The 24,642-nt window shown below is 39.3% G+C and overlaps 1 protein-coding gene across 8 annotated transcripts in view; it reads left to right on the top strand.

The window, feature by feature from the left end:
* shank3a (SH3 and multiple ankyrin repeat domains 3a) overlaps positions 1-24,121 on the top strand; it is a 557,029-nt gene extending 532,908 nt beyond the window's left edge. For 6 of the 8 annotated variants that reach the window (XM_078419606.1, XM_078419609.1, XM_078419607.1 and 3 more), the window contains one exon: positions 10,677-24,121. In XM_078419606.1, coding sequence (XP_078275732.1) covers positions 10,677-11,232 — 556 coding nt within the window. In that variant the 3' untranslated portion in view covers positions 11,233-24,121. Of the gene's footprint in view, positions 1-7,814; positions 7,850-9,458; positions 9,515-10,676 lie in introns of those variants that run through there. The other 2 variants (XM_078419611.1, XM_078419610.1) reach the window with 2 other exon arrangements.
* The last annotated feature ends 521 nt before the right edge of the window (positions 24,122-24,642 follow it).

Raw genomic sequence — 24,642 nt, 5'->3', positions numbered from 1 at the left:
TCAATGCCCCTGCTATCTCCTCTCTTTACACTCTGATAGGTCCCATCTGGCCCTGTGGATTTCTCTACAATGCTCCTCAAGAGCCCCAACACCACCGCCTTGTGTAGGAAAGAACTGCAGATGCTGGTTTACATCGAAGATGGGCACTTCTCAGAGTCTGCAACCCCAGCAAGCTTGCTGTCATCTCTGCAAACTTACTAACCAACCCGTCCACATTTACGTCCAAGTCATTGATATATATATCACAAACAGCAGAGGTCCCAGCACAGATCCCTATGGAACTCCACACCTCCTGTCTGAATATTCTCCTCCCACCACAACCCACTGTCTTCTATCAGCAAGCCAGTTCTGAATCCATATGACCACAGTACTGTTAATCTCTTGCATCTTAATCTTCTAGACCAGCCTACCATGGGGGACTTTGTCAAATGTCTTACTAAAATCCATCTAGATAATCTCCCTACCCTTATTTATTACCTTTGTCACCTCTTCAAAAAACTCGATCAAGTTAGCGAGACAGAAACCGCCATGTACAAAGACATGCTGACTGTTCCTAATTAATCCATCCTTTTCCAAATGGGAATAAATCCAATCCCGAAGAATCCTTTCCAATAGCTTCCCTACCACTGACATGAAAATCACCGGCCTATAATTCCCTGGATTCTATCTTCTTCCCTTCTTAAATAAAGAAACAACATTAGCTACTCTCTAGTCCTCCAGCCCGTGACTAGAGAGGACACAAAGAACTTTGTCCCGCATTCTCCTCTATTCCTTCTCTCAATAACCTGGGATTGACCCCATCAGGTCCTGGAGATTGATCCACCTTAATGTTTTTCAAGAGGCCCAATACCTCCTCCTCCTAAATCTCAGGCTGCCCTTGCATATTCGTATTCTCCACACTGATCTTACTGTCCACCATGTCCATCTCCTTGGTGACTAAAGATACGCAGTACTTGTTTAGTATTTCACCTACATCCCCACACTTCAAGCACAAATTCCTTTCTTGATCCTAGAGAGTCCTACCTTCTTCCTTGGTTACCCTTTTGTTTTTACTATAGGTATAAAATACCGTGGGATTTTCTTTAACCTGACCCATCAAAGTCTTGGCTCCTTTAGGCCCTTCTAATCACCCACTTGAGTTCTTTCCTCTTTCCTATATGTTTCTCAAAAGCCCTGCCTGATTCCATCCTCTTTGAACTTGCACGTGCTTGCTTTTTCTATTTGAACAAATTAACAACCTCTTTGGTCATCCAAGGTTCCCTTACTTTACCATCCTCATCCTTCCTCCTTACTGAACATGCTGGTTCTGAACATTGATCAATTTGTCTTTAAACAACTCCCACATGTCCTATGTGGACTTACCCAATAACAATTGCTGCCAGTGTACCTTTCCAAACTCCTGCCTAATAAAGTTGTAGTTTGCCTTACTCCAATTTAGTACTTTCCCGCAAGGTCCAGCCTTCTATTCAAAACAATCTTAAAACTTATGGAGTTGTGATCGCTATCCCCAAAATGCTCTTTCACTGAAACACCAGTCACCTGGCTAGGCTCATTTCCCAACACAAGGCCCAGTATGTTTCCTTCTCAGTTTGGACTATCCATATACTGTTTCTTGGTAGATTTGAAGGAAAATTTTATATGGTGAGAAACAAATATGAGAAAAACAGAGTTGGCAAGAAGAATGAAACAGTGGGTTTGTTGTTAGTATTGAGAAGGGCGATTTGAAGAATTTGGTGAATTTATAGTTGATGGAATTAGTGGGAAATTGTGGGCCAAAGTGCCAATTGAGTTGTGAGGGAGATTTTGAAGGTAAAGTTGAGGATAAGAGTGAGAAGAAATGTTTGAAAGACATTGTGAGAAAGTGGAATTTAGGGGCATGGTGAGCCCAATGGACTGGAAATTATGTGAGTCACAAATAGGGTGAGTAAGTTTAATTACGTTGTGAAAATAAACTGCAAGGTACATGGTGTAAAAGTGGGTTAAAATGGGACAATGAGCAAATCAGATTGAAACATGTCATGAGAAAAATTCCACAGTTTGAGGAAGACTTAGGGACATTGGGTGTTCTATAGTCTGAGGGAGAGGAGGTGTTCCAATGTGAGAATGGAACAAAGTGGAATGAGGAGTTCCGTATTTTATGGAGACTATTCAGCCAATGTCAATACCCTGAGGAGCAGTGCCCTGAGTCCCATTCCCTTCTCCATATTTCCTTTTAATCTACAACTTACGTTTTTCTTTCTCTCTCTCTAACATTGCTAATCAATTTCTCTTTACAGTAAATAAATATGATAATTTATAGTAGCCAATTTACCTCCTGATACAGTTTGGCATGTTGGAGAAAGCTGGAGGAAACCCATGGGGTCTCAGAAAGAACACACAAATTGAGTGAGAGCTTTCAATTAGATTGATAAATAAACCTTTAATTTTCCTGTCTTTAATCTAGTAAAGCAGTTCAATGTGCTTCAATTGAGCTTTATCCAACAAAATATTACAGATTTAGGCCAAGTGGAGTTCATAGAGTTCAGTTTTAAGGAATGACTGAAAGGTGTAAAAGAAGAAGAGAGGCACAGAGATTTTGAGAGATAAATGCAGAGTTTACACCTTATATCCAAAGACCCTAATCATTAATGGTGTTTTGATTAGAGTTACAAATAGGCAAAGCCAGAAATAGGGGAGAACAGAGTACAGAAGGATTACAGCTTCGGAGAATTTTACCGAAAGCTGAAGAATAATTTGGGGAATTCTAAACCTGATTTCGTAGAAGGCAGTAATATATATAGACCACAGAGCAAAATTCATAGCGGGCGGGTCAGCAAGCTGAGTCAATGGATCAGTGATATACTTTTTATTTATTGCGTCTATTTGTGGTTGGTGTTAGTGTTTTTTGTTTTGAGATTCACTGTCGCTCCAAATCCCATGTTCTCAGCAATCCCAGAAGCCCGGCAAAACTACAGTCTGCATTTACAATTTTCCCAGAAGAGGAAAGGACTAATAACCCCATCATTGTTTTCGGCATTCTCAATTTACTGGGTCTTCACTTAAACAAAGAACAGCAATGATTCGTGTGATAGTTAAATAATTCACAACTGAGAATGACCTTGAATGGCATTGATCTGTGCACAGTGCAGTCAGTAACCCAGATCAGGCAAGGCCCTGAATGGCATTCTCCAAATTCAGTGATGTGGAGCAAAAATCTACCAACTACAAAGGGAGGGCAGGGTGCAACTGATCCCAAGTTAGAACAGGTATTAATGATTTTGCTGCATATTAAGCCAAAGATACTGAATTCAGTTTTAAAAAAATAATAAAGATACTGATTAAATGATAATGTCACATATCTCATCACAATCATGGCCATCATCTTGATAATGGTTCATCTGAAAGAAATTAAACTTCAACATAAGTGGTGGAAAAGGAACGGCTGGTAATATATTTGAGATTTGTTTATTGAGTAGTAAATCTTTACATAAATCCTTCCATTTTAATGTGTAACTATTTGCATCTGTGTGTGAAATGTTTAGCATGACCTTCTCTTTATGGGATGCACCATTCACCGAGAACATACCATGGCTTTGGCTGTTTAAGAGTTTTGGCTGCTAACATTGTCTCATTTGCCACCACAGAATTTTAGGATCAAATTAGACTTGTTTCAAAATTTCTTCAGATCTCAACTACTTTTTTTAACATCAACACATTGGAAACAGTACTTGGTATTCAACTGCTGAAACCAACATATTTGGATTCCCTGTGTTACATGGGCTACATGGTCCAACTTAGTGCCAGGCACAAAGTTAAAACAGTTTTGACAGTTGTCAATGCCATAGTGTGCCGGATGAATGGATGGAAAATTAATTCCTTAATTTGTAAAGAGTTTTGTTAGTGTTAGAAGTCTTTCTTACAAATAAAAGTAAACTGTTTAATTTGTTCTTCTATAGAGCATTTTACTTGAAAAAACAAAGACAGACAGTATCAACTAAATAGCACAATTCCAAAGGGATTGTGTACATTTTTGAAAGTAGCATGATATATTGATCAAATGTTTAATAAAACAAATGGGATTGGGATTTCAGAGAACCTTAGAGTACTTAAATCTGATGCTTATATTGAACCACATTAAAACACTTAATAAGCCATAATGGCAATTCTGCATTTACTTCCAGTCACTGTATTTTAGGGAAGACATGAACGTTTTTAGACAACACAAAAAAGATTTACTAGAAAGTTCCAGCCTGAGGGATCTCAGCTTCAAGATTACACTGGAAATGCTCGATTTGTTCTGAAACATTGGTTAAGAGTGGATTATGCAAACCTATACAAGAATCATGATGGTTTTGAATAAGCCTTTCCAATTAGTAGATTGTTCAAGAGCCAGAGGCATTTGTTTAAAGTAATGGGAAAAGATATAGTGAGAAACGTTTTCAACACGAGTGGTTATGATCTGGAACTCACTGCAATAGATTCACTGAGAGCTTTCAAAATAGAATTCAATTGGCATTTGAAGAAACATCTCGAGAAATGGAACTGACAGGATGCAAAGAGCCTGAACTGATTACGAATTTTAGGCTAAATGACCGTCTGTGCAGTGGAAATTCTGTGAGAATCTCCATTACTTCAATGCCATTTATATTGCCATACTAAGTTCCCATTCAAAGAACTACTTGCATATTAGTCGATGAATCGTGTGGTTTACGGCAGGATTTCAATTAAATACTTTAATTGCATTTCCCAATAGTTGCAGCTGCACAACATTTAGCTTGAAATGCCCTGCTTGTTTCTGAAAACTAAGGCACATTGTTCGACTAGAGACATACAGCATGGAAACTGGCACGTAGGTCCAACTTATCCATGTCAACCAAGATGCCCCATCTTAGCGAGTCCTATTTACCCGCATTTAGCCCATACCTCTCTAAACCTTTCCTATCCATGTACCTGTCCAAATGGATTTTAAATGTTGCTCTTGTACCTGCCTCAACTACTTCCTCTGGTAGCACATTCCTCTGTATGAAAAAGCCAGCCTATTAAATCTTTCCCCTCTCACCTTAAGCCTATGTCCTCTGGTTTTGATTCCCCCATCCAGGGTAAAAGACTATGCATTCACCCTATCTATTCCCTTCATGATTTTATTTATGTCTATAAGATGGCCACTCAATCTCCTGCGCTCCAAGGAATAAAGTCCTAGCCTGCAAAATCTCTCCCCAAAGCTCAGACCCTTGAGTTCTGGCAACATCCATGTAAACCTTCTCTGTGCCCTTTCCAGCTTAATGGCATCTTTCTTTTGGCAGGGTGTCCAAAACTGAACACAATACTCTAGGTGCGGCCTCACCAACATCTTGTACAATAATAACATAACTTTTCAACCTCTATACTCAATTCGCTGACAGATGGCCGGCGTGCCAAAAGCCTCTTCACCACCCTATCGACCTGAAACACCACTTTCAAAGAATTATGTACTTCTACTTCCTGAACCCTGTGCTTTACAACTCTCCACAGGGCCCTACCTTTCACTGTGAAGGTCTGCCTAGTTCAACTAACCAAATACATCACCTATGCAAAAACCTATGTGAATTAAACACCATTAGCCAGTCCTTGTCCACTTGACCAGCTGCTCAAGATCCTGTTGTAATTCTTGATAACCATCTTCACTATCTACAATACCAGCTATTTTAGGTATAAAACAATACCATCTATTTTAGGTACAATAGAATATGATGTACAAGTGCAACAGAATTTGAGGTATACACGAATGAAGAAACTAAATATTCTTGGATGTGACTTATTGTCCCGATTCCTCACTCTGAGCCCAGAAATATGTCCCAAGTAAATTATGTATTAATTCTTTGTATATATTTCCAAGCTTTCACATGATCAAAAAGTATAAAAGAAAATAATTTGGCCATGATATCAAATAAACTATTCAGTTAATATCAATTCCCTCCTCTTTATTTTTAGCTCTGCAATGTTTTTTCCTTTGCAATTATGGAACCAGTTCCCCTTTGAAAAACTTCTATGGGAAACCTCTTCCAACACTTTTACAAACATTGCATTTCAGATTGTAATAATTTTCTGCTTGGAAAAACTTATCGTCCTCTCTCTGATTCCCTCATGAATTCTCCTAAATCTGCTCCTTCTCATGATCAACTCTTCTGCCATGAAAATGTTGCTGAGAGATCCAACTGAATGTCACATTTTTTTGGGAACTTCAACAAGACAGTTTTGAGAGCTAGTCACTCTTGTGCCACTGACATAATGTTTGCTTTTGAACACATGGCATGATGTCACTCAGGAGGCATTGCTCTGTCAGACCATCGCAGGGAAGTTTGGCCGATGTCCCCCTGAAAGTCCATTTCCAGGGACATCCAAAACAAATAATTGGGTTAGAACTTCCCGTAATCATTTCGGCGCTCAGCTTCACACTGCTAATCACACTCCATCCTCCTAATATTGGTCAAAATACCACAATCCACCAATGTGGTCCAGTTACCCTTTCTCACATTCTTTGAAGCCCTCGACTGAGGTCTTGCTCTCCAATCCCCTGCTAGCTTATTGATTGCTTCATTGTCAGCAGAATCCTTGTTATGATTCTCTCCTTCCCTCATTTATGCATTCAATTCAGGCACTAGGCTATGAATCTTATCTCTACCTGCCCACAACTCAAGGCACAGGAATATAGGCATCCTGTTGGGCTTATGAGTGCAACTTAAGTTGGAACTAAACTAAGTCAAAAACTAAAATGTTCATAATGTGACATTAATTTGTAAAAATCTCCTATTAACTCTCAAAAGTCAACAACACTAATCCAGTCCTTCAATATAACTGAAGTCACACATCCCTTGCTCTATTGTATAAATATCCTCTGTACCCTCTCGAGGCCTTGACCATATGGTGTTCATTAATGGGCACAAAACACCACGAGGTGGTTAACTAATGAATTATGAAGGTACAGCATAATATACTGCTTTTGTACTCTGCTTCTATTTATAAAGTTCAGGATGCCATCTCTTTTTTTGACATCCTTTTGACAACGTGCTGTGCCATTTTCATGTGATTGGCTAGGCCTCTGCATTCCCGTATTCTCTTTACAATTGATTTGAAGCTGTTCTGTTTGTTTTCAATACAAATGTCCTTCAATCTCTAAAGTCAATTCCAGAACCTGGCAAACTCTGTGATGGAATATACTGTCTTCAAATTCAAAATTTTAAGTGACAACTGGGTGAATACAGTTCAAAACCACTGCAATCAAGTTTCCTCGGCAGGAGAATTCAAAAACCTGGCATATAAAATTAACATAAGGCATATATCTAGGACGTGGCCTCCATAGCAATAACGTTGACACGTGACCACCTGAGAAGTTACTGCAAATTCTAAAACCTAGATTTTTTTGGCCTGTAAAGAATTCAACAGAGAGTTCTTCACACAGCAATTAGTTCAATTTTTTTAAATCCCATCATAACCTTCCATTCCCTGAACAGAGTATTGCACTGGAAGATAACACACCAGATTGAGTTAAAGTTCATAAATCCCTGCAGTCGCTCAGTTATTTAAATCGCTCTTACATCACATTCTGAGTTAGGACTAAACCCACTACAGGCTGATTATTGCAAGTCTTTGTGGGGCATTGCAACCAAGGGATTGGCAGGAAGGGGAGTCGAGTCTCAGAATCTGAAGTGATGTGAAGCAAGTCTATTATGGAAAATGTTTACTGTTAGTGGTTGTAGTGGAAATGTCCAGTCATATTCATGGATTGATGCTAACATTTCTCTCTCATTGCCTCTTTTTTTCCGCTCACTGTGCATGCGTTGTGGTGCTCTGTCTAGAATCACCTCGAGCCTCAGGAGGGTGAGCAAATTGTGTAAGTGCTCACAACCATTCACCACATCAAAATTCCCTACTTAGATTTTATTTTGTCTAGATTCATTTAATTTTGCTCTACCATAAACTGTGAATGCACCCCTTGGTGAAGTTGAAATATTGACTGCTCCTTTTGTGCGTGTGTAGATGTATGTGTGTATGTGCATGGCGTGTGTGTGTGTGTTTTGTGTATTTTTTTTTCTTTGTGAGCCATGGGCTGCCCTCCACCAAGTCAGTCAGCCTCTGGTTCCACTCTCTGGTTGGATCAAGAGGAGGATAGTTAATATATACTTAAGATCAAACCATTACAAGTACCTGGACTATCTCTGACATCTCCCTCCCGTTTCTGGACCTCACCATCTCCATCACAGGAGAAAAACTAGTGACGGACATTTACTACAAACTCGCTACCACACCTGGAATCTCCCTTCCATTACTCTGTCACTGACATATTTTGCAAAATAGCTTTATTCTGTACCTATTCTTTCCATACTTGCCCTTCGAGTGATTTTTTAAGACATTGCAGAGTGAATTTTATTCTCCAAGTATTGCCGCATCCGGCCTGGAAAGGTTTGATGACACTTTTGATTAGCATGTTAAGCATTTTCATAAGTTCAAAGAAACAAAGCTTATACATGTGAGATCCGCACTTTAGACCTGTTCGTGCTAGAAAATTAGACAGATTATATCAACATCTGTTAAAAAGAACTGTACATTAGTTGGGACTTGGAGGAGGTCAAACCCATTGCATTTTTTTTATTTGTATGGTGGAAGCATCACTGGCATTCTGACTCATTAATTCATTCCTTCCATCTGTTCACCTTTTAGTAACCTAGAAGTAATTAGATCACTGGCAAAATCTTATTTTCCCAGATTCAAACATCCATCTTTTATCTCAAGTAGTATTAATATGACTGACTTTTTTTTCGATTTGGGGATCATTTTCTGAATACAAACTGGCATTGATTTTCAGTCAAAAGGTAAAATTGGGAAATCCACACAAAGTCAGACAATTTCCCCATATTGGTCAAAAGTTAACTCTAATATCTCAAGCATGAAACAACATTATTATTGTACTTTAACACTAATGAGCATCTTATTTTTTAACATAAATGTGATTCTAATCAAGGTCTCAACCAAGTATAAATGTTTGAGGAGTGAAATTTTCTCTCAAACATTTTGGGGTTTTATGCAATATTGTCAATTAGTGAAATAAAATAACTAATAATCATCAAGAAGATATAGATAAATAGGTGGATAGTTGTGCAGTGCCCCCTCTATGAATTTGAACATTTATATATTTTAGCTGTACTTGTGAGTACTGAGTACAAAGCTTGAATTATTGGATGTGCGTGTGTTGAATGCATTATTCTAGCATGAATTCTAGCAGGATATACTAAGTATTAGTGTTTAGTCTCTTTAAAATAACACGAAAACATAAAGTGGAAGTGAATGGATAAAATGGACTCAGAATGTTTGGCACAATATCCTGAACGTTTGATGACAATCTCCTCAATCTTGAAATATGATCGTTGGGGAAAGCAAACTGATTTGGACATAATCCTTTTCTAGTCATCAGCCTCACTAAATACTCTCCTGTATTCTTTAAGGAGTTCAGAAGTCAATCATCTCATTTGACTGTTCTCTTGGATGGATATGCAGTGAGGTGAGGATTAAATGGTGTGTGAAAAAGGTGACTATACACTAAATTAAGTTTTAACATGTCAGATGTTTGGATCTTCCTTGATCACATTTTAAATGGTAAGGATCCATGCTTATCTTCCACAAACTAATCCCCTAAAATTAGCTCTAACATCAGATTCCTTAAACCTAGTATCTATATCTCCCCACTAACACAGTCTTTCACACAATGCACCTCACAAATCAAACTAACACAATCGCTCACAAACCTCCACAACATTCAAAACTCCGCACTCAAACTTTCCACACTCAAACATTTCCATTGCTGACTGTCCCCATTTTCACTAAACTCACATAACTGGTGCACCCCTACCCATGACATACCGTGCCCAATTTCCCACTTCTCAAACTGCCTTCACATTCAACAGCCCTACATTTTTACACAGCAGCATCATGGTTAAGATATTGTATTTATATTTGCAAGTATGAACTATTGAGTCAGGACCATGATTACATATCCTACTGGGACAATGGGGGAACTTAAATTTAAATAAATATGCTGCAAGTGATCATCTGCCAAACATTGTAACTATTAAATGACTTGATTGATGTTTAAAAACCCATCAGATTCACCCCATCAGGGAAAGATATCTACCTATATGTGACTCCAGTCCCCCCACCCTCCCAATGTGATTACCTGTTGATTGCTTTCTGAAATGGCCCAGCAAGTCATCCAGTTCCAAGAGGCGTATAAGGATGGACAATAAATGCTGTCCTTGCCAGCAGTGTCCATATCCTATTAACAAGAACATGCCCATTGCCAAACCCAGTCAGTCAACTATAGTCACTTTTTTTCCACACTTAGATACTCCCAGCTCAGACATCCTGCGCCATATCCCTTAATACACTTGTGCAGCAAAGATCTATTGACATCAACATGTTTTTTGGATAAAGAAGTTCTGTATTTCCAGGTAGGACTTCAAATTCAAGCTCTCTTTAGCAGGTGTTTTCTGACAAATGTGAAAATCCTGTGAAAGTTTCCTCATACGGGATAGTGAAACAGTGAAGGCAACATCATGGTGTAGCCTGATGGATGTTCAAACTTGAGCATGTTGCCTTGGGTAAGTCACTAAGGTGAACCCCAGGATACCAACTCCTAATTCTCTATTTTCTCTTTTTGTTTACAGACTGTTCAGTAGTTTAGGAGAGCTGAACACGATATCCCAGCGGAGCTTCGGGGCAACATTCACCATCCGTCCTGGCTCCAGGCACCCAGTTACCCGAAGGGCTCCTAGTCCTGGGAAACCTGGCATCGATTCAAGGACAGAAGCCGGCATCAGTTCACCAAGGCCCTCGCCACTCTCCACCCCGACACAGACCCCTCCCACCATCCTGAAATCTTCTAGCCTCAACATTCCTCATGAGCCCAAGGAGGTGCGGTTTGTGGTGCGGAGTTCTAGTGCCCGTAGCCGATCCCCATCTCCATCTGGTATCCCCATGCATTCTTTACTCCCCCCCAAACCCTTCTGCCAAAAGCCTATGGTGATGTGGAACAAGTATGACGTAGCAGACTGGCTCGACAGTCTTAACCTATCGGAACACAGAGAGAGCTTCTTACATAATGAGATTGAAGGCTCTCATCTACCTGCCTTGACAAAAGAAGACTATGTGGAACTTGGAGTTACAAGAGTGGGTCATCGAATGAACATTGAACGTGCTTTAAAACATTTTATTGATAGCTAGCTTGACTGGTGGGGGAGATGGGAAATTGGGAGGGTAGGGCGGGTCTCAACTGGTCTGGGTCTTCAAGGAGAGGAGGAGGGGTTATTTTTTAAAAAAGAAAAACATTACACTGCACTGAATGGTGGAAAAGGGCAGAGCTAAATCTGAGTGGCGTTGCTATGGTTAATGTTGCATGAATATTATGGGATGTTGCTTGGTGTTGTTCCCACTGAAGCTCGACCAAGGTTCAAATGAGAATCACAATTTTTTGTTTTCGTAGAAAAAGATAAACGAGAAAAAAAAATCTGCAAATATTTCATTCCGTTGCCTTTGAATAACAGTTGCTTGGGAAGGGATTCTCTGGCTTTCTTCTTTTAGACTGCAAATTTTTGCATAAACCAGAAGCAATCAGAAATTCCCTTCGGACTTTGGATGAGTTGTGTTATCTTCAGGAGAATGTTTAAAAGTAAATCAAACCCAGTGTTTTTGGAATTGTACAATTTTATTTCAAAGTCCCCTATATTCTGAGGCAGGAGGAAGGGTTCTATGTTCAATTAAAAATAAGAAAACAAATCAGAGAAGCTTCCCCTCCAAGTGCTAGTTTGAGATATAGGGAAACATCCTGGATCTAGTCCATCAACAAAGAATACTCATCTTTTTACCAATTATATATTTGAACAAAAATAATATTAAAATGTTTTTATGTTTCAATTTTGCTAGAACTATATACATATACTACTATAAGAAAATGTTAAATTGAATCTTCCAAATAACTTGATTATTAAGATTTAATTTTCCCTCTTTCTCTTGCACATGGTAATAATCAAGATAAGAGTTTTCAGGCTTTTGCGACATGGTAGGAGTAAGGAAACTTGGACATTTTAGCGCTTTTAACTCATTATTCATCCATAAACTTATGGATGAAAAATTTATTTTTGTTGTCATAGCAACAGATTTAAGCAGAAATCCATGGATTAGACTCACACGGCTGACGTGTATCCATATGACTGCTTTAGACCCACATCACCGGCAATCAGGTTTTGAAGTCGCCTTTACCTAACCATACCATTTGAAAGCAGCGCTACTCAGCTGCGGGTCAGTCCCAAACCATGGTAATGTTGGACATATTTTTTAATTTTATGTACAGTGGTGGGACAAACTAAAGAATCAATATGACCCTTTCACTGTGTAGATACCCTTTATTGAAATGTACTGAACCTTTGAGCGTTACCAGAATTTTAAGAAGTTGCTTTTCAAACTGTGCTATTCCAAAAGGGTACCAAGAAACCACAGCATACACATGTTCATAGTTAAGCACACATGTAAACATAATATTTTTCATTCGCCTCAGTCTACACAAATTTGCTGAGGCATTGTCTCATCCTCCCACATTCACATTCACACTCACTCATGAATACTGCCGCAGACTATCGCTCATGAATTAGGTTCAATATTACTGTTGCACATTTATATATTTGTTTTCACAGATGCTCTGGAAATGTTTGTAACACTGCAATTCATTACATCGCAGATCGGTGTTATAAATGAGACATTACTGAAGGAAGTTTATCTATTCTCCAAGGCAGCAGATTAGGAAAGAATTGTGAAAGGGAGATTGCCAATCTTATCGATCAGTAAATATTACAAAGATATGTTGACATCTTCTTTTGTTAATATTCAGCTGTGGCAGTGGGTGCCAAGGATATGTCAGGGATTTTTTTGATTGCGCAAGATCAAATAGGCTCGTCTGAGGGTCCAAAGCAATTGGAAAACATTGTTCTCCTATTTTCATCTATTCTTGGGTAACAAACTGAGAAAGAGAAAGTCAGTTATTTCCTGATCCAGAACCAATGATTAGTATTTTTTTAAATTAAAGGAACCATTATTAAAAAGGAAACTCAAAGAAGAAAATGATTAAAGGGTATGGGCAAGAGAGAGTAAAATCAGATTGAGAAAATTGAGACAGGAATTGGGTAGCAACGCCAGTTTAGTTTGTGTTAATTGACTCCAATAGACGAATTCAGTCAAACAGATCAACAAAACTAATATTTCTTTTTTGCAGTCATTATCATTATTTTAACCCAGTTCAATTTGGTCACTACCCTATGCCACAAAATTACACTTAATTCTTTATTATTTAAAACTAAATGAGCAGTTTTACTCTGTAACTTCACTTCAACAAAAAGGAAAAAGAAAATGCTAGAAATATTCAGCAGGTCAGACAGCATCAATTGAGAAACAGAGTTAACCTTTCAGGCCAAGATTAGAAAGGGATTTCCTATATGGATTTTTTTTTAAATGCACTCAGCAATACAGAAACTATTCTGAGGTTGAGACCTGAATACATAGTACAGTGTAAAGAAAGTTTACTCTATCCCTAATTTGTATTGTACATAGTGCAAGAGTGTTTGATGGGATAGCAGAAAGATATTTTCCTACCTTTCCTGTGCTTTACCAGGATACTGGATGAGTTACCCAAAATCTTGAGGATCTGAAATGTTATAACAAGGAACCTTTCCAACAGAAAGGAAGTTAATTTAAAATGAGATTATGTATAGAATAAAGACTGAAACTCAAACAAGAAAATGAGACAAAAATAAATTACAGTACGTGAATAATGGAAAAGAGGACCGAAGAGTCAATTGAAATTGGAAACGAGAGTTGAGACTTTAAGAGGTGACAGATACCTGTATAAGAGACGTAGTGACAATTGAAGTGAGACATTACTTATCAGGAGGATTTAACAAAACCAACTGTGTGTCCCACTCTGTAGAATTGTGGCACTTTATGAATTCCCAACGGCCCACTCCTTACATGTGCCTCTCCTGCTTGGAGATTCGGAGACAAGGAGTGGAAGCCAAAGTTTGCAAGCCAGCATTGCACTCAGGATCCACAGTTTGCTTCAGGATCCATGGGTTAAGAAGCAGGAAAAATATTATCCAGGTTCCTCAGCCTGATCAATATCTGTTTTACATCCTTTCCCTGACTTGTTTCGGGCATTTCAGGATGCTGAGGAGGGCAGGATCAGGCTTACCTGAGATGTTGCCTGGAATGGCAAATAGCCTGTCGGCATTCATGCCAATGCTCACATTTGAAACATGGCCACTTGGGTAAACATGGCCACAAGGGCTACCAGTGACCATTGATGTTGAGCTGAAACCCAAAACAAAGCAATGCCATCAAAATGGGACATTAAGAAATAGGTGAAAAGTTGGAAGCGAGTGAAGGTTCAATATGAAGTAGGAAACTGAGAATTGACCAAAAATGAAGTGGGAAATTAGTACACTAGGGGTGGACATGAGGCATGTCCAGTGAAATCCACACCAGAACCAGTTTTCTGGGGCGTGAGGGAGGAGCAGGTTTGATACAATGGTAAAAACAGACCTTCTCAATATTCAAGGTCTAACCTAAAATTTAAAAAGCTGAGTTATTTACAAAAATGTCAGTGGACCAAGAAACACTTTTATACATCACCTTTACCATCTCAGCACATGCATAGCTCCCTCTCTCCTCCTCACTATTACCCTATCTTAATTTGACAACCTCTGTCATCACTATCAAACCATTTTCTCACCATTTTCCTCAAACTATTCATCACTCTGTATTACAATCCGACCCATTCACTTCACATATTACTCACCCCAACCCATCCTTCTTGCTATTCCTGTTCACTTTCTCCCCATATTCCTCAAAACCATACGTCTTCACATCATACCACTGAAGCAACCCAGATTCTCCACATTCTTCAATCCTATTAATTTTCTCCCCGTATCACTAAACGCCACTTCAGCAAATTTTGATCATTGTTTGGATGCACTTGTCCACTTCTCCCACAATTCAATAGTTTTTATTTGTCATTTGGACCTGATATGAACCAGATTAATGAGAGTTCTACTTGCTGCAGCTTTACAGGCACATTAGATGCAGCAACAACAGAATAAATATACAATGAGTTATCAATTATTCCAAGTTGTTCCAGCACATAAAAGGACAACAAAACAAAATATTTAGAGCACCCATAGTAGTGTAAAGTCTATATTGGTTTGGTGTTGCATTAGGTTTGTGGTTATGATTATGCAGGTGGTTCCAGAACTTGATGGGAAGAAGCTGTTCTTGAACCTGAAGATAACAGTTCTCAGGCTCATGTACCTTTACCTGATAGCAACAGCAAGAAGAGAGAATGGCCAGTGTGGTATGGGTCTTTGATGATATTGACTGCTTTTTTGAGGCAATGCTTCATGGGGATTCCTTTGATGAAGCAGTGGTCAGAACCTGTTGTGGGTAATGACCACCACATTCTGCAGCCTCTTTTATACTTGAGCATATGAATTTCCAAACCAGGCCGTGATGCAACCAGCCTGTATGCTCTCCACTAGTTTGATAAGATTATTCCGCGACGTGCCAAATCTTCTCAAACCTCTAAGGAAGTTGAGGCATTGGTTAGCTTTCTTTGTGATTGCATCAATGTACTGGCCCCAGGACAGATCATCAGAGATGCATACGCCCAGGCACTTGAAGCTGTCAAGTTTCTCTACTGCCATCCTGATAGGTGAAGATAAAGTTAAGTGAATGCTCCCTCTGCTTTCCATTCCTGAAGTTAACAAACAGGTCCTTGGTCTTGCTAACATTGAGAGTACGATTATGGTTTTGGCACCAATCAATCTCCCCTCCGTACTCTGAGTCATCTTTGCCCGAATATGTTGCCGAATTTAACATTGGAGCTATATCTGGCTACATAGCCATGAGTATAGACGAAGTGGAACAGGAACTGAGTACATAGTGCGAGGATTTTCCTGTGCGGACTGTCAGTGAAGAGGAGGTGTTGTTGCCAATTTGTACAGATTGTGGTCTGCTGATGAGGAAGACAAGGATCCAGTTGCATAGAGAGGAACAGAGACCCATTTTTCTGAGTTTGTGGAAGGGATGATGGTGCGGAATGGCAAGCTGGAGTCAATAAACAACAGCCTGATGTGCGTATTCCTGTTGTCCAAGTGGTCCTGAGCATAGTGGAGAGGTTGTAGCTGCTATCAATCTTTTGTGGTAGTAAGCGAACTGAAGTGGATCCAGGTCATTACGTTGACATCAGATGATTTGTAACATTACCATCCCCTCAACGCAACTCATCACAATGGACGTGAGAGCCACTGGTCGGTAGTTGTTGAGGCATGTCAGCTTGCTCGTCTTGGGCACTGGTATTCTAGATGTCATTTTAAAACAGGTGGGATCCTCGGATCAGAATAGTAGGAGGTCAAAGATATCTGGAGAATTCAGCCACTTTGTTCATGCAGATTTTGAGAATTTAGTCAGGTACAGCACGAGGGCCAAATACTTTCCACCCATTTTTAACCGTATCTATCAACCCCACATATCCACTTTCATTTTATGTTCCTCAATCCCACTTTGTATCTCCCCATATTACTCAACCATAACTACTCATCTTGCCCCCACCTTTCTGCACTCCATGTAGACGTACATCTCTCCAGTTGTTCCGTTCCTGCAGTTTTAATGTACACATCAATTTCCCAAAAAAGATATTCCATAATTTGGCTAATTTTGCAGACAACATCGTCCCAAACTCACCTTTAACTCCTTCAAAATTCAAAATCTTCGGCATCACGAAATTTGCACAATCATTTTTGACACTTTCCCTCAGTAGTCATCTGATTATCATAACATTACATCCTTCACTACAAGGTGAGAGCTACTAAACATGACGATCACTTATACTCATTTCCTGACTCAATCAGCATTTATACACCTGATGATATGTTGAAAGACTAACATTTGTTGGAGTGTGGGCTATCGCACCAGAAACAAAGCTGTGAGATTTTGAATCAAGATACTGCTGTGTAAGCGAAACGTCTGGTACACAGTTTTCCCAGTGTTCTCTCGCTGTCAGTACAGTACATTTCTTAAAGGGTATTTAACATTTCTTACATGTTCTGCCTTGTACAGATGGACCAATCCATTAACTCCTGTTGGTTATTTTTATGACAGTCACTCCTGGTTAAAAAAAACAAGCAGTGCTACCATCTTTCAGGATGAGCAGATAAGTATGAGAGCCGAATGGAAAGGCACATAACGGAGGTAACTGTAACTTTGAAATCAACAGGAAAATTAACTGTGTTTACAGATTGTTGATTAAATATTTTATACCATCAGCCAAAGTTTAAATTATCCCAAAGTACAATCACACAACCGACCAGAGTTTTAATACAACCGTACACAACAAGTGGTTAGAAAAGCTGTTGAGGCATGATTCCTTCACTCCAGCATTGGTTGAGGCATGGTTCCTTTACAATCTAACATGAAGCCACTCTGCAGACTCCTACTTGAAGGAGTTTAGCTGTTATAACTGTGCCCAATGTAAGTGTGCCCCAGTGATGCATCCTGTTGATTTTGATGAAAGCAGGGTGAGTTGGTTTAAAATCAGGGTCTCCTTTGCTTTCAGGGAAACCTTTTTTCCCCACAGAAAGCACATCCATTTTGGGGATTTTATGGGTTGTTGGGATCTAAGATTTTTGCACTTCATTTACGAAATAACTATTAATGTCTTCTGTATATTTATTTCCGTGAAACGGAAACCGAATGGTCAGATCTGAGCTGCTTCATCACGACTGAATGTAACTTTCCCATATTCCCAGAATAACTTCACCCTATGATAATATGAATCTGACAATATCTCCGTGGGGATACACATTTAGCAGCAGAGAACTGCTGTGATTCTGCAGTGAGATAGGGAATCTATTGTAAAGAGAGAGTCGCAGGGACTTTTGCAGAGCACTCTACCCATTGCTTGTGGCTTTGGCTTAGGGACCACAGAAAAACATGAACAAATGTTCTGACCATTCAGTGTCTCTTCCACCAAAACTACAGCAAAAGTGAGTGAAGAAGTGCATCCTCTCTTCAGCACAAAACAAAATGAAATCTGGAGGTTTAATTTAATTTAGAGATACAGCATGGAATCAGGCCCTTCAAGTCACCAAATCACATTGATTACCAATCACCCTTTCACACTTGTATGTTATCCCACTTTCTCATCCATTCCCTACACATTAAGGACAATTTGTAGATACTAATTAATCTACAAAACCATATGTGTTTGGAATGTGGGAAGAAACCAGAGGAAATCCATGCAATCACAGGGAGAATGTGCAACTCCACACGGACATCGCCCAAGGTCAGAATTGAAATCGGGTCTCTGGAGCTGTGAGGCATCAGCTGTGCCACTGTGCTTCCCTCGTGTCAATTGAATTTTTCAGGATTGAGATGAATGAATTTTTAATAATTGATCTTTGGAAAAGGAGCTGAGGTAAAATTTAACCAATATCTGACACAATGGTAAAAACAGGTTTTGGGGCTGAGTGGCCCACTCTTGTTCATATATTCCGAAGATTAGTCCATGTCTTTCGGTCTCAGTTACTCACCATTTGTTTGTTTCCCATGCGATTCATATCATTAGATGGTTTAGTTCAGGCAGAAAAATCTAAAGAAATCACTATTGCTATTGAGTATTGGGAGTCCTCCTGATGTGTCGAGATCAGAAAAAAAGAATGTCTCTTGGATCTCATTGATAACCAACAATAGTCTATTTTAATCTGTTCATCATACAATTTAAAATCCACACTTTATGAAAAACATCACACCTTAGTTTTCACCAACCCAAGACAAGATCACAAAACGATCAAAAGAATTTGAGACCATGTACTGTTTTTTACCACCTCTTTTGAAGGAGGGAACCAAATCCATTAGAATTCAATGTGAATACCAACACCTGCAGGTATCCTTCCAAATCATACATTATACTGTCTTAGAAATATAGTTTCACTACTTTTTTGGACACAAATCCTGCAATTCCCTTCCCATGAGCATTGTATAAGATTCTGGATTATATGGCTATAATAGTTCAAGAATGCAGTTTATCATGATCATCTTAACAGCAATCAGGGTGAGAAATAAACACTGACCCTTTTCATATCCTGTATAAGAATAAAAAAATACTGACAAGGTTTACTCCTGTGGCAGGATGAAGGCAGGATAATTTCAATTAAGACCCATAGCTGAAACATCCTCTTGCTAGATCAAATGCTCTAAATACTAGAACGGGAAGTATCATCAATCTCAGCACAAACCCTGGAATAGACCTGGAGCCTCGATCGTGCCTGTGTCAGGGTCACTTGGGGGGCCACAGTTTAAGAATAAGGGGTAGGCCATTTAGAACGGAGATGAGGAAAAACTTTTTCAGTCAGAGAGTTGTAAATCTGTGGAATTCACTGCCTCAGAAGGCAGTGGAGGCCAAGTCTCTGAATGCATTCAAGAGAGAGCTAGATAGAGCTCTTAAGGATAGCGCAGTCAGGGGGTATGGGGAGAAGGCAGGAATGGGGTACTGATTGAGAATGATCAGCCATGATCACATTGAATGGGTGGTGCTGGCTCGAAGGGCCGAATGGCCTCCTCCTGCACCCATTGTCTATTGTCTATTGGGCAATCAATGAAGAAATTAAGACATTTCAAAACTCTGATATGTTGAGTGGCTGAAGAATGAACCTGGAAACTGCATTGACTATTAAACAATGAGGAGGACTCATTAGAAACTAATGACAGCAATAATCCTGAAAGATTGATCTTGGTGAGAGCTGAGTTAGCTGTTCACATTCAGGCAGTAATTAGTCGAAAAACCAGAAGGCTTTCTCGAAGCAAAATTATAGATCAACAATGCCATTCAGCCTTATAAAAATGCATCCTTCTTTGTTTCAGCATGTTCCCTGTCGATTTTAACTCACCCCTTTGGTACCCTCATTGCACATTGAAACTTGTCTAATTAGAACCCCCACTAATGTTTTATATCTTCCATTAGTACACACTGTATGTCAATTTAATGGCCTTGCAATCCCTTCAGAAGTAATTGCCTCATTATCTTCATTTACCATTATAACACATCCCTTTAGTTTCCTCACTATTGCATCGTAATTTGGTGCTTTAGTGTGCTTTCCATCCCATTATAACGCATCCCTTTATTTTGCTCACGGTCCCATTGTAACTTGGCTATTCAGTGTCTAAACAACTGCATCAAAAATTGTTCATTTTGTTCTCATGCAATCCCACCTGCCACCTCTTTATTCATCTGCATCAAAGAACATCCCTTTATCACTCTTGATGCCATTGTTACTTGTCCGTTTTATATGTTTGTTGGCCCATCACAACTAGTCTATTTATGAACCCTCATTGTCCCATCTTATGTAATTCTTGGGTATCTTTTCCGGTTCATTTTTCTCATCCCATCCTGCTCATTGCATCATTGTAACATTATTTTATGATGCTATTACATCATAAGTTACCATTACCTCCTTGTAACTCTTTTAGTATCTCCATTGTTTCATTAAAACTTGGGCCTTCAGTATTCTTATTAATTAATCATAACTCCTTTCTTTAGTTTTCTCATGACGTCTTGAAAGGTCTTTAAGAACATGCTCTTTTGAGTGTTGTCATACCTTCCCCACCATTCTCCCACTGTCGAATTAAAACTTTATTCTTTAATACCTTAATTGTTTCAATGTAACTTCTTCATTATGTATTCATAGAAATCCAACTAATAGAAGCGGAAGTAGATCTGGCTGAGGAAGTGGTTAAGAAAGCATATGGGATCCTCGGCCTTTAAGCTGACAAGGAATGCAAGAACAAAACAAATTAATCTTTATCAAATAATAATTTCACCTCATCTGTAGTATTGTGTCCATTTCAAGGTGTTACAGTTTTGTACAGGTATAAAGGCCTCAGAGCGCATGCAGGGTAGTTTTACTGAAATGATTCAAGTTATGTGGATTAATTATTGAAATTGTTCCCCTTAGAATAAGAGAATATTAGTTGATTGGATGATGATACCTAAAAACCATGAAGGATATATTGATTCCATTTTCCCAGTGGCGTAAGTGTCTGAAATGCAGTCTTGGAGGTAGCAGCAGAGGCAGATTCAACTATAGGTTTCAAGAACCTATTTGTCATTTGCACTTGATATGAACGAAACAATGAAATTCTTACTTGCTGCTACAGTGCCCTCCATAATGTTGGGACAAAGACCCATTGTTTATTTATTTGCCTCTGTACTACACACATTTGAGATTTGTAATAGGAAAAAAAATCACATGTGGTTAAAGTGCATATTGTCAGGTTTTAATAAATTTTGGTTTCACCATGTAGAAATTACAGCAGTGTGTATACATGGTCCCCCCATTTCAGGACACCATGATGTTTGGGACACAGAAATGTCATGTAAATGAAAGTAGTCATGTTTAGTATTTTGTTGCATATCCTTTGCATGCAATGACTGCTTGAAGTCTACAATTCATGGACATCACCAGTTGCTGGGTGGATTCCCTGGTGATGCTCTGCCAGGCCTGTATTGCAGCCATCTTTAGTGTATGCTGATTTTGGGGCTAATCCCCTTCAGTTTTCTCTTCAGCATATAAAAGGCATGCTCAATTGGGTTCAGATCGGATGATTGACTTGGCCACTCAAGAATTGACCATATTTTAGCTTTAAAAAACTCCTTTGTTGCTTTAGCAGTATGTTTGGGATCATTGTCTTGCTGTAGAATGAACCACCAGTCAATGATTTTTGAGGCATTTGTTTGAACTTGAGCAGATTGGATGTGTCTATACACTTCAGAATTCATTATGCTACTACCATCAGCAAATTCATTATGCTACTACCATTCTTATGAAGATAAGTGAACCAATACCTTCAGCAGCCATACATGCCCAGGCCATAACACACCCACCACCATGTTTCACAGATGCTTTGGATCTTGGGCAGTTCCTTCTCTCCTCCATACTTTTCTCTTGCCATCACTCTGATATAGGTTAATCTTCATCTCATCTGTCCACAAGACCTTTTTCCAGGACTGTGGTTGCTCTTTTAAGTACTTCCTGGCAAACTGTAACCTGGCCATCCTATTTTTGCAGCTAACCAGTGGTTTGCATCTTGCAATGTAGCCTCTGTATTTCTGTTCATGAAGTCTTCTGCGGACAGTGGTCATTGACAAATCCACACCTGACTCCTGAAGACCGTTTCTGATCTGTCGGACAGGTGTTTGGGGATTTTTCTTTTTTATAGAGAGAATTCTGTCATCAGCTGTGGAGGTCTTCCTTGGAACTGCCAGTCCCTTTGCGATTAGTAAACTCACCAGTACTCTCTTTCTTCTTAATGATGTTCCAAACATTGATTTTGGTAAGCCTAAGGTTTAGCTGATGTCTCCAACAGTTTTATTCGTGTTTCTCAGTCTCATAATGGCTTCTTTGACTTTCATTGGCACAACTTTGGTTCTCGTGTGATAAACAGCAATAAAAGTTTCCAAAGGTGATGGAAAGACTGGAGGAAAGACTAGGTGCTGAGAGCTCTCTGAAACCTGCATTAAGGCGGCATTGTAACACCTGAGCGATTACAAACACCTGTGAAGCCATGTGTCCTGAAATGGGGAAACTATGTATAAACACTGCTGTAATTTCTACATGGTGAAACTACTATTCATTCTTCATATATTTTGTACAAAAAATATCAGACTCAGCCTTCAACATACTCAAATGCAGAGCATCAACAACTATCTGAGAACTCTCACGATTTATAATGATTTATAATTTATAACGATTTATAATTTATAATGTCTCTGCTGCAGGTACATAAAGTATCCTCATTTCAGCACTCAACAGATGATTCCTTATCCTGAGGCTTTGCCCCCTAGTTCTGCAGTTCAAGTCAGTGGAAACTGCCTTTTGGCATTAACCCCATGATATTGCTGCCCCAACCATACTCATTCATTAGCATGCAAATCCCCTCATCCTCTTCGGGACTATCACCATCCCATTAAAGTTCGTCCCTTCTAAACCCTTACTGTCTCATCTTATTAATTGAGAGCGTTCAATGTCCCTTTGTAACTAACTCTCATCAGTTCACCTGTCATCCGAATTCTCTTGTTGTACTATATTCATCCCATCAACACATACCCTTGCAATAACTTGTTCCCTTAGTGTCTATCCCCATATGATCTTTTGATTCGCCACCATTTGCAAATCTGATATAATCAGCCCTGAGAAATATTTCACTCATCTCTTGCCCATTCATGGCTAATTTTATTATTCCAGTGATTCAGACTAGCAGTCTGAAAAAGGGTCCCGACCCTAAACATCACTCATTGCTTCTCTCCAGAGATGCTGCCTGTCCCGCTGAGTTACTCCAGCATTTTGTGTCGATCTTCAGTTTAAACCAGCATCTGCAATTCCTCCCTACACATTTATTATTCAAGTTACCCCCCCTCTGTATAAGGATATTTCTTATGATCTCTTCTGCTTTTCTCTTGTTTATATGCCTTTCTTAGGTTTATCTTCACTTCAAATATAATAATTTATATTTTCTCATGGCCTCATTTAGAACATAGAAGAAGACAACACAGGAACAAGCTCTCCAGACCACTATATCCGTGCTGAATACAATATCAAGACCAGCTCTTACCTGCCTGCACATAATCCTTATCCCTTCATTCCCTGCATATCCATGTGCTTAACCAAACGTCTCTTAGATGCCACTATCATATCTGCACCCCAGGCAGAACGTTCAAGGGGCTCAGCAACCCTCTGTATAAAAAACTTGCCCCACATATCTTCTTTAAACTTTGCCCTTCTCACCTTAAAGCTATGCCCTCTAATATTTGATATTTCCAATCTGTGAAAATTATTATGACTGTCTACCTATTTATACCTCTTTTTTTTTTTACACTGCAATCAGGTTTCCCCTCAACATCCGGCGTTCCAGTGAAAATAATCCGTCTGTTCAACCACTCCTTGTGCTAATATGCCCTATTCCAGACATCATTCCAAACTTCCTCAGCACCCTTTACAATGTCTACCCATTCTTCCTGTGTTGGGGGGGGGGGTTGGGGGGGGGGGGGGGGGGGGGAGGCGTGACAAGAATGGCTCCAAATGCAACCAAACAAAGGCCGAAAAAGCTTCTCTCCAGATTGGACATTTTGATCATACTAAAGAAGAGTCCCGATCCAGAACATCGTCCATCCATTTTCCTCCACAGATGCTGCCTGACCCACTGAACTCCATCAGCACTTTGTTTTTTGCTGGACATTTTCTCCCTTTCCTCACAGTCATATCAAAGCAAATATTTAATATTAGCAGTCTTCCAATCTTCTGGCACCCCTCCTAGGATTAGGAAATTATATTCAGAGCCTCCTTAATTTCTTACCCTGCTTTTTTAAGCAACCTTGAATGTGTATCATCCAGGTTTAGCAAACTATTAATATTCAAAGATTCTAAAACTCTTAATATGCCTTCCCTTTCACATATGTCCTCTTATAGCTGCAATATCAAGATCTATGTAGACAGCCACAAATTATTCACTGTGAACCGTGTCTCTCTTGATGCAGAGCTT

This window comes from Rhinoraja longicauda, chromosome 23 (assembly GCF_053455715.1).
Source record: "Rhinoraja longicauda isolate Sanriku21f chromosome 23, sRhiLon1.1, whole genome shotgun sequence".
Lineage (NCBI taxonomy): Eukaryota > Metazoa > Chordata > Chondrichthyes > Rajiformes > Arhynchobatidae > Rhinoraja > Rhinoraja longicauda.
Note: the sequence above shows the minus strand (reverse complement) of the source record. Positions and strands in the feature narration are given on the sequence as shown.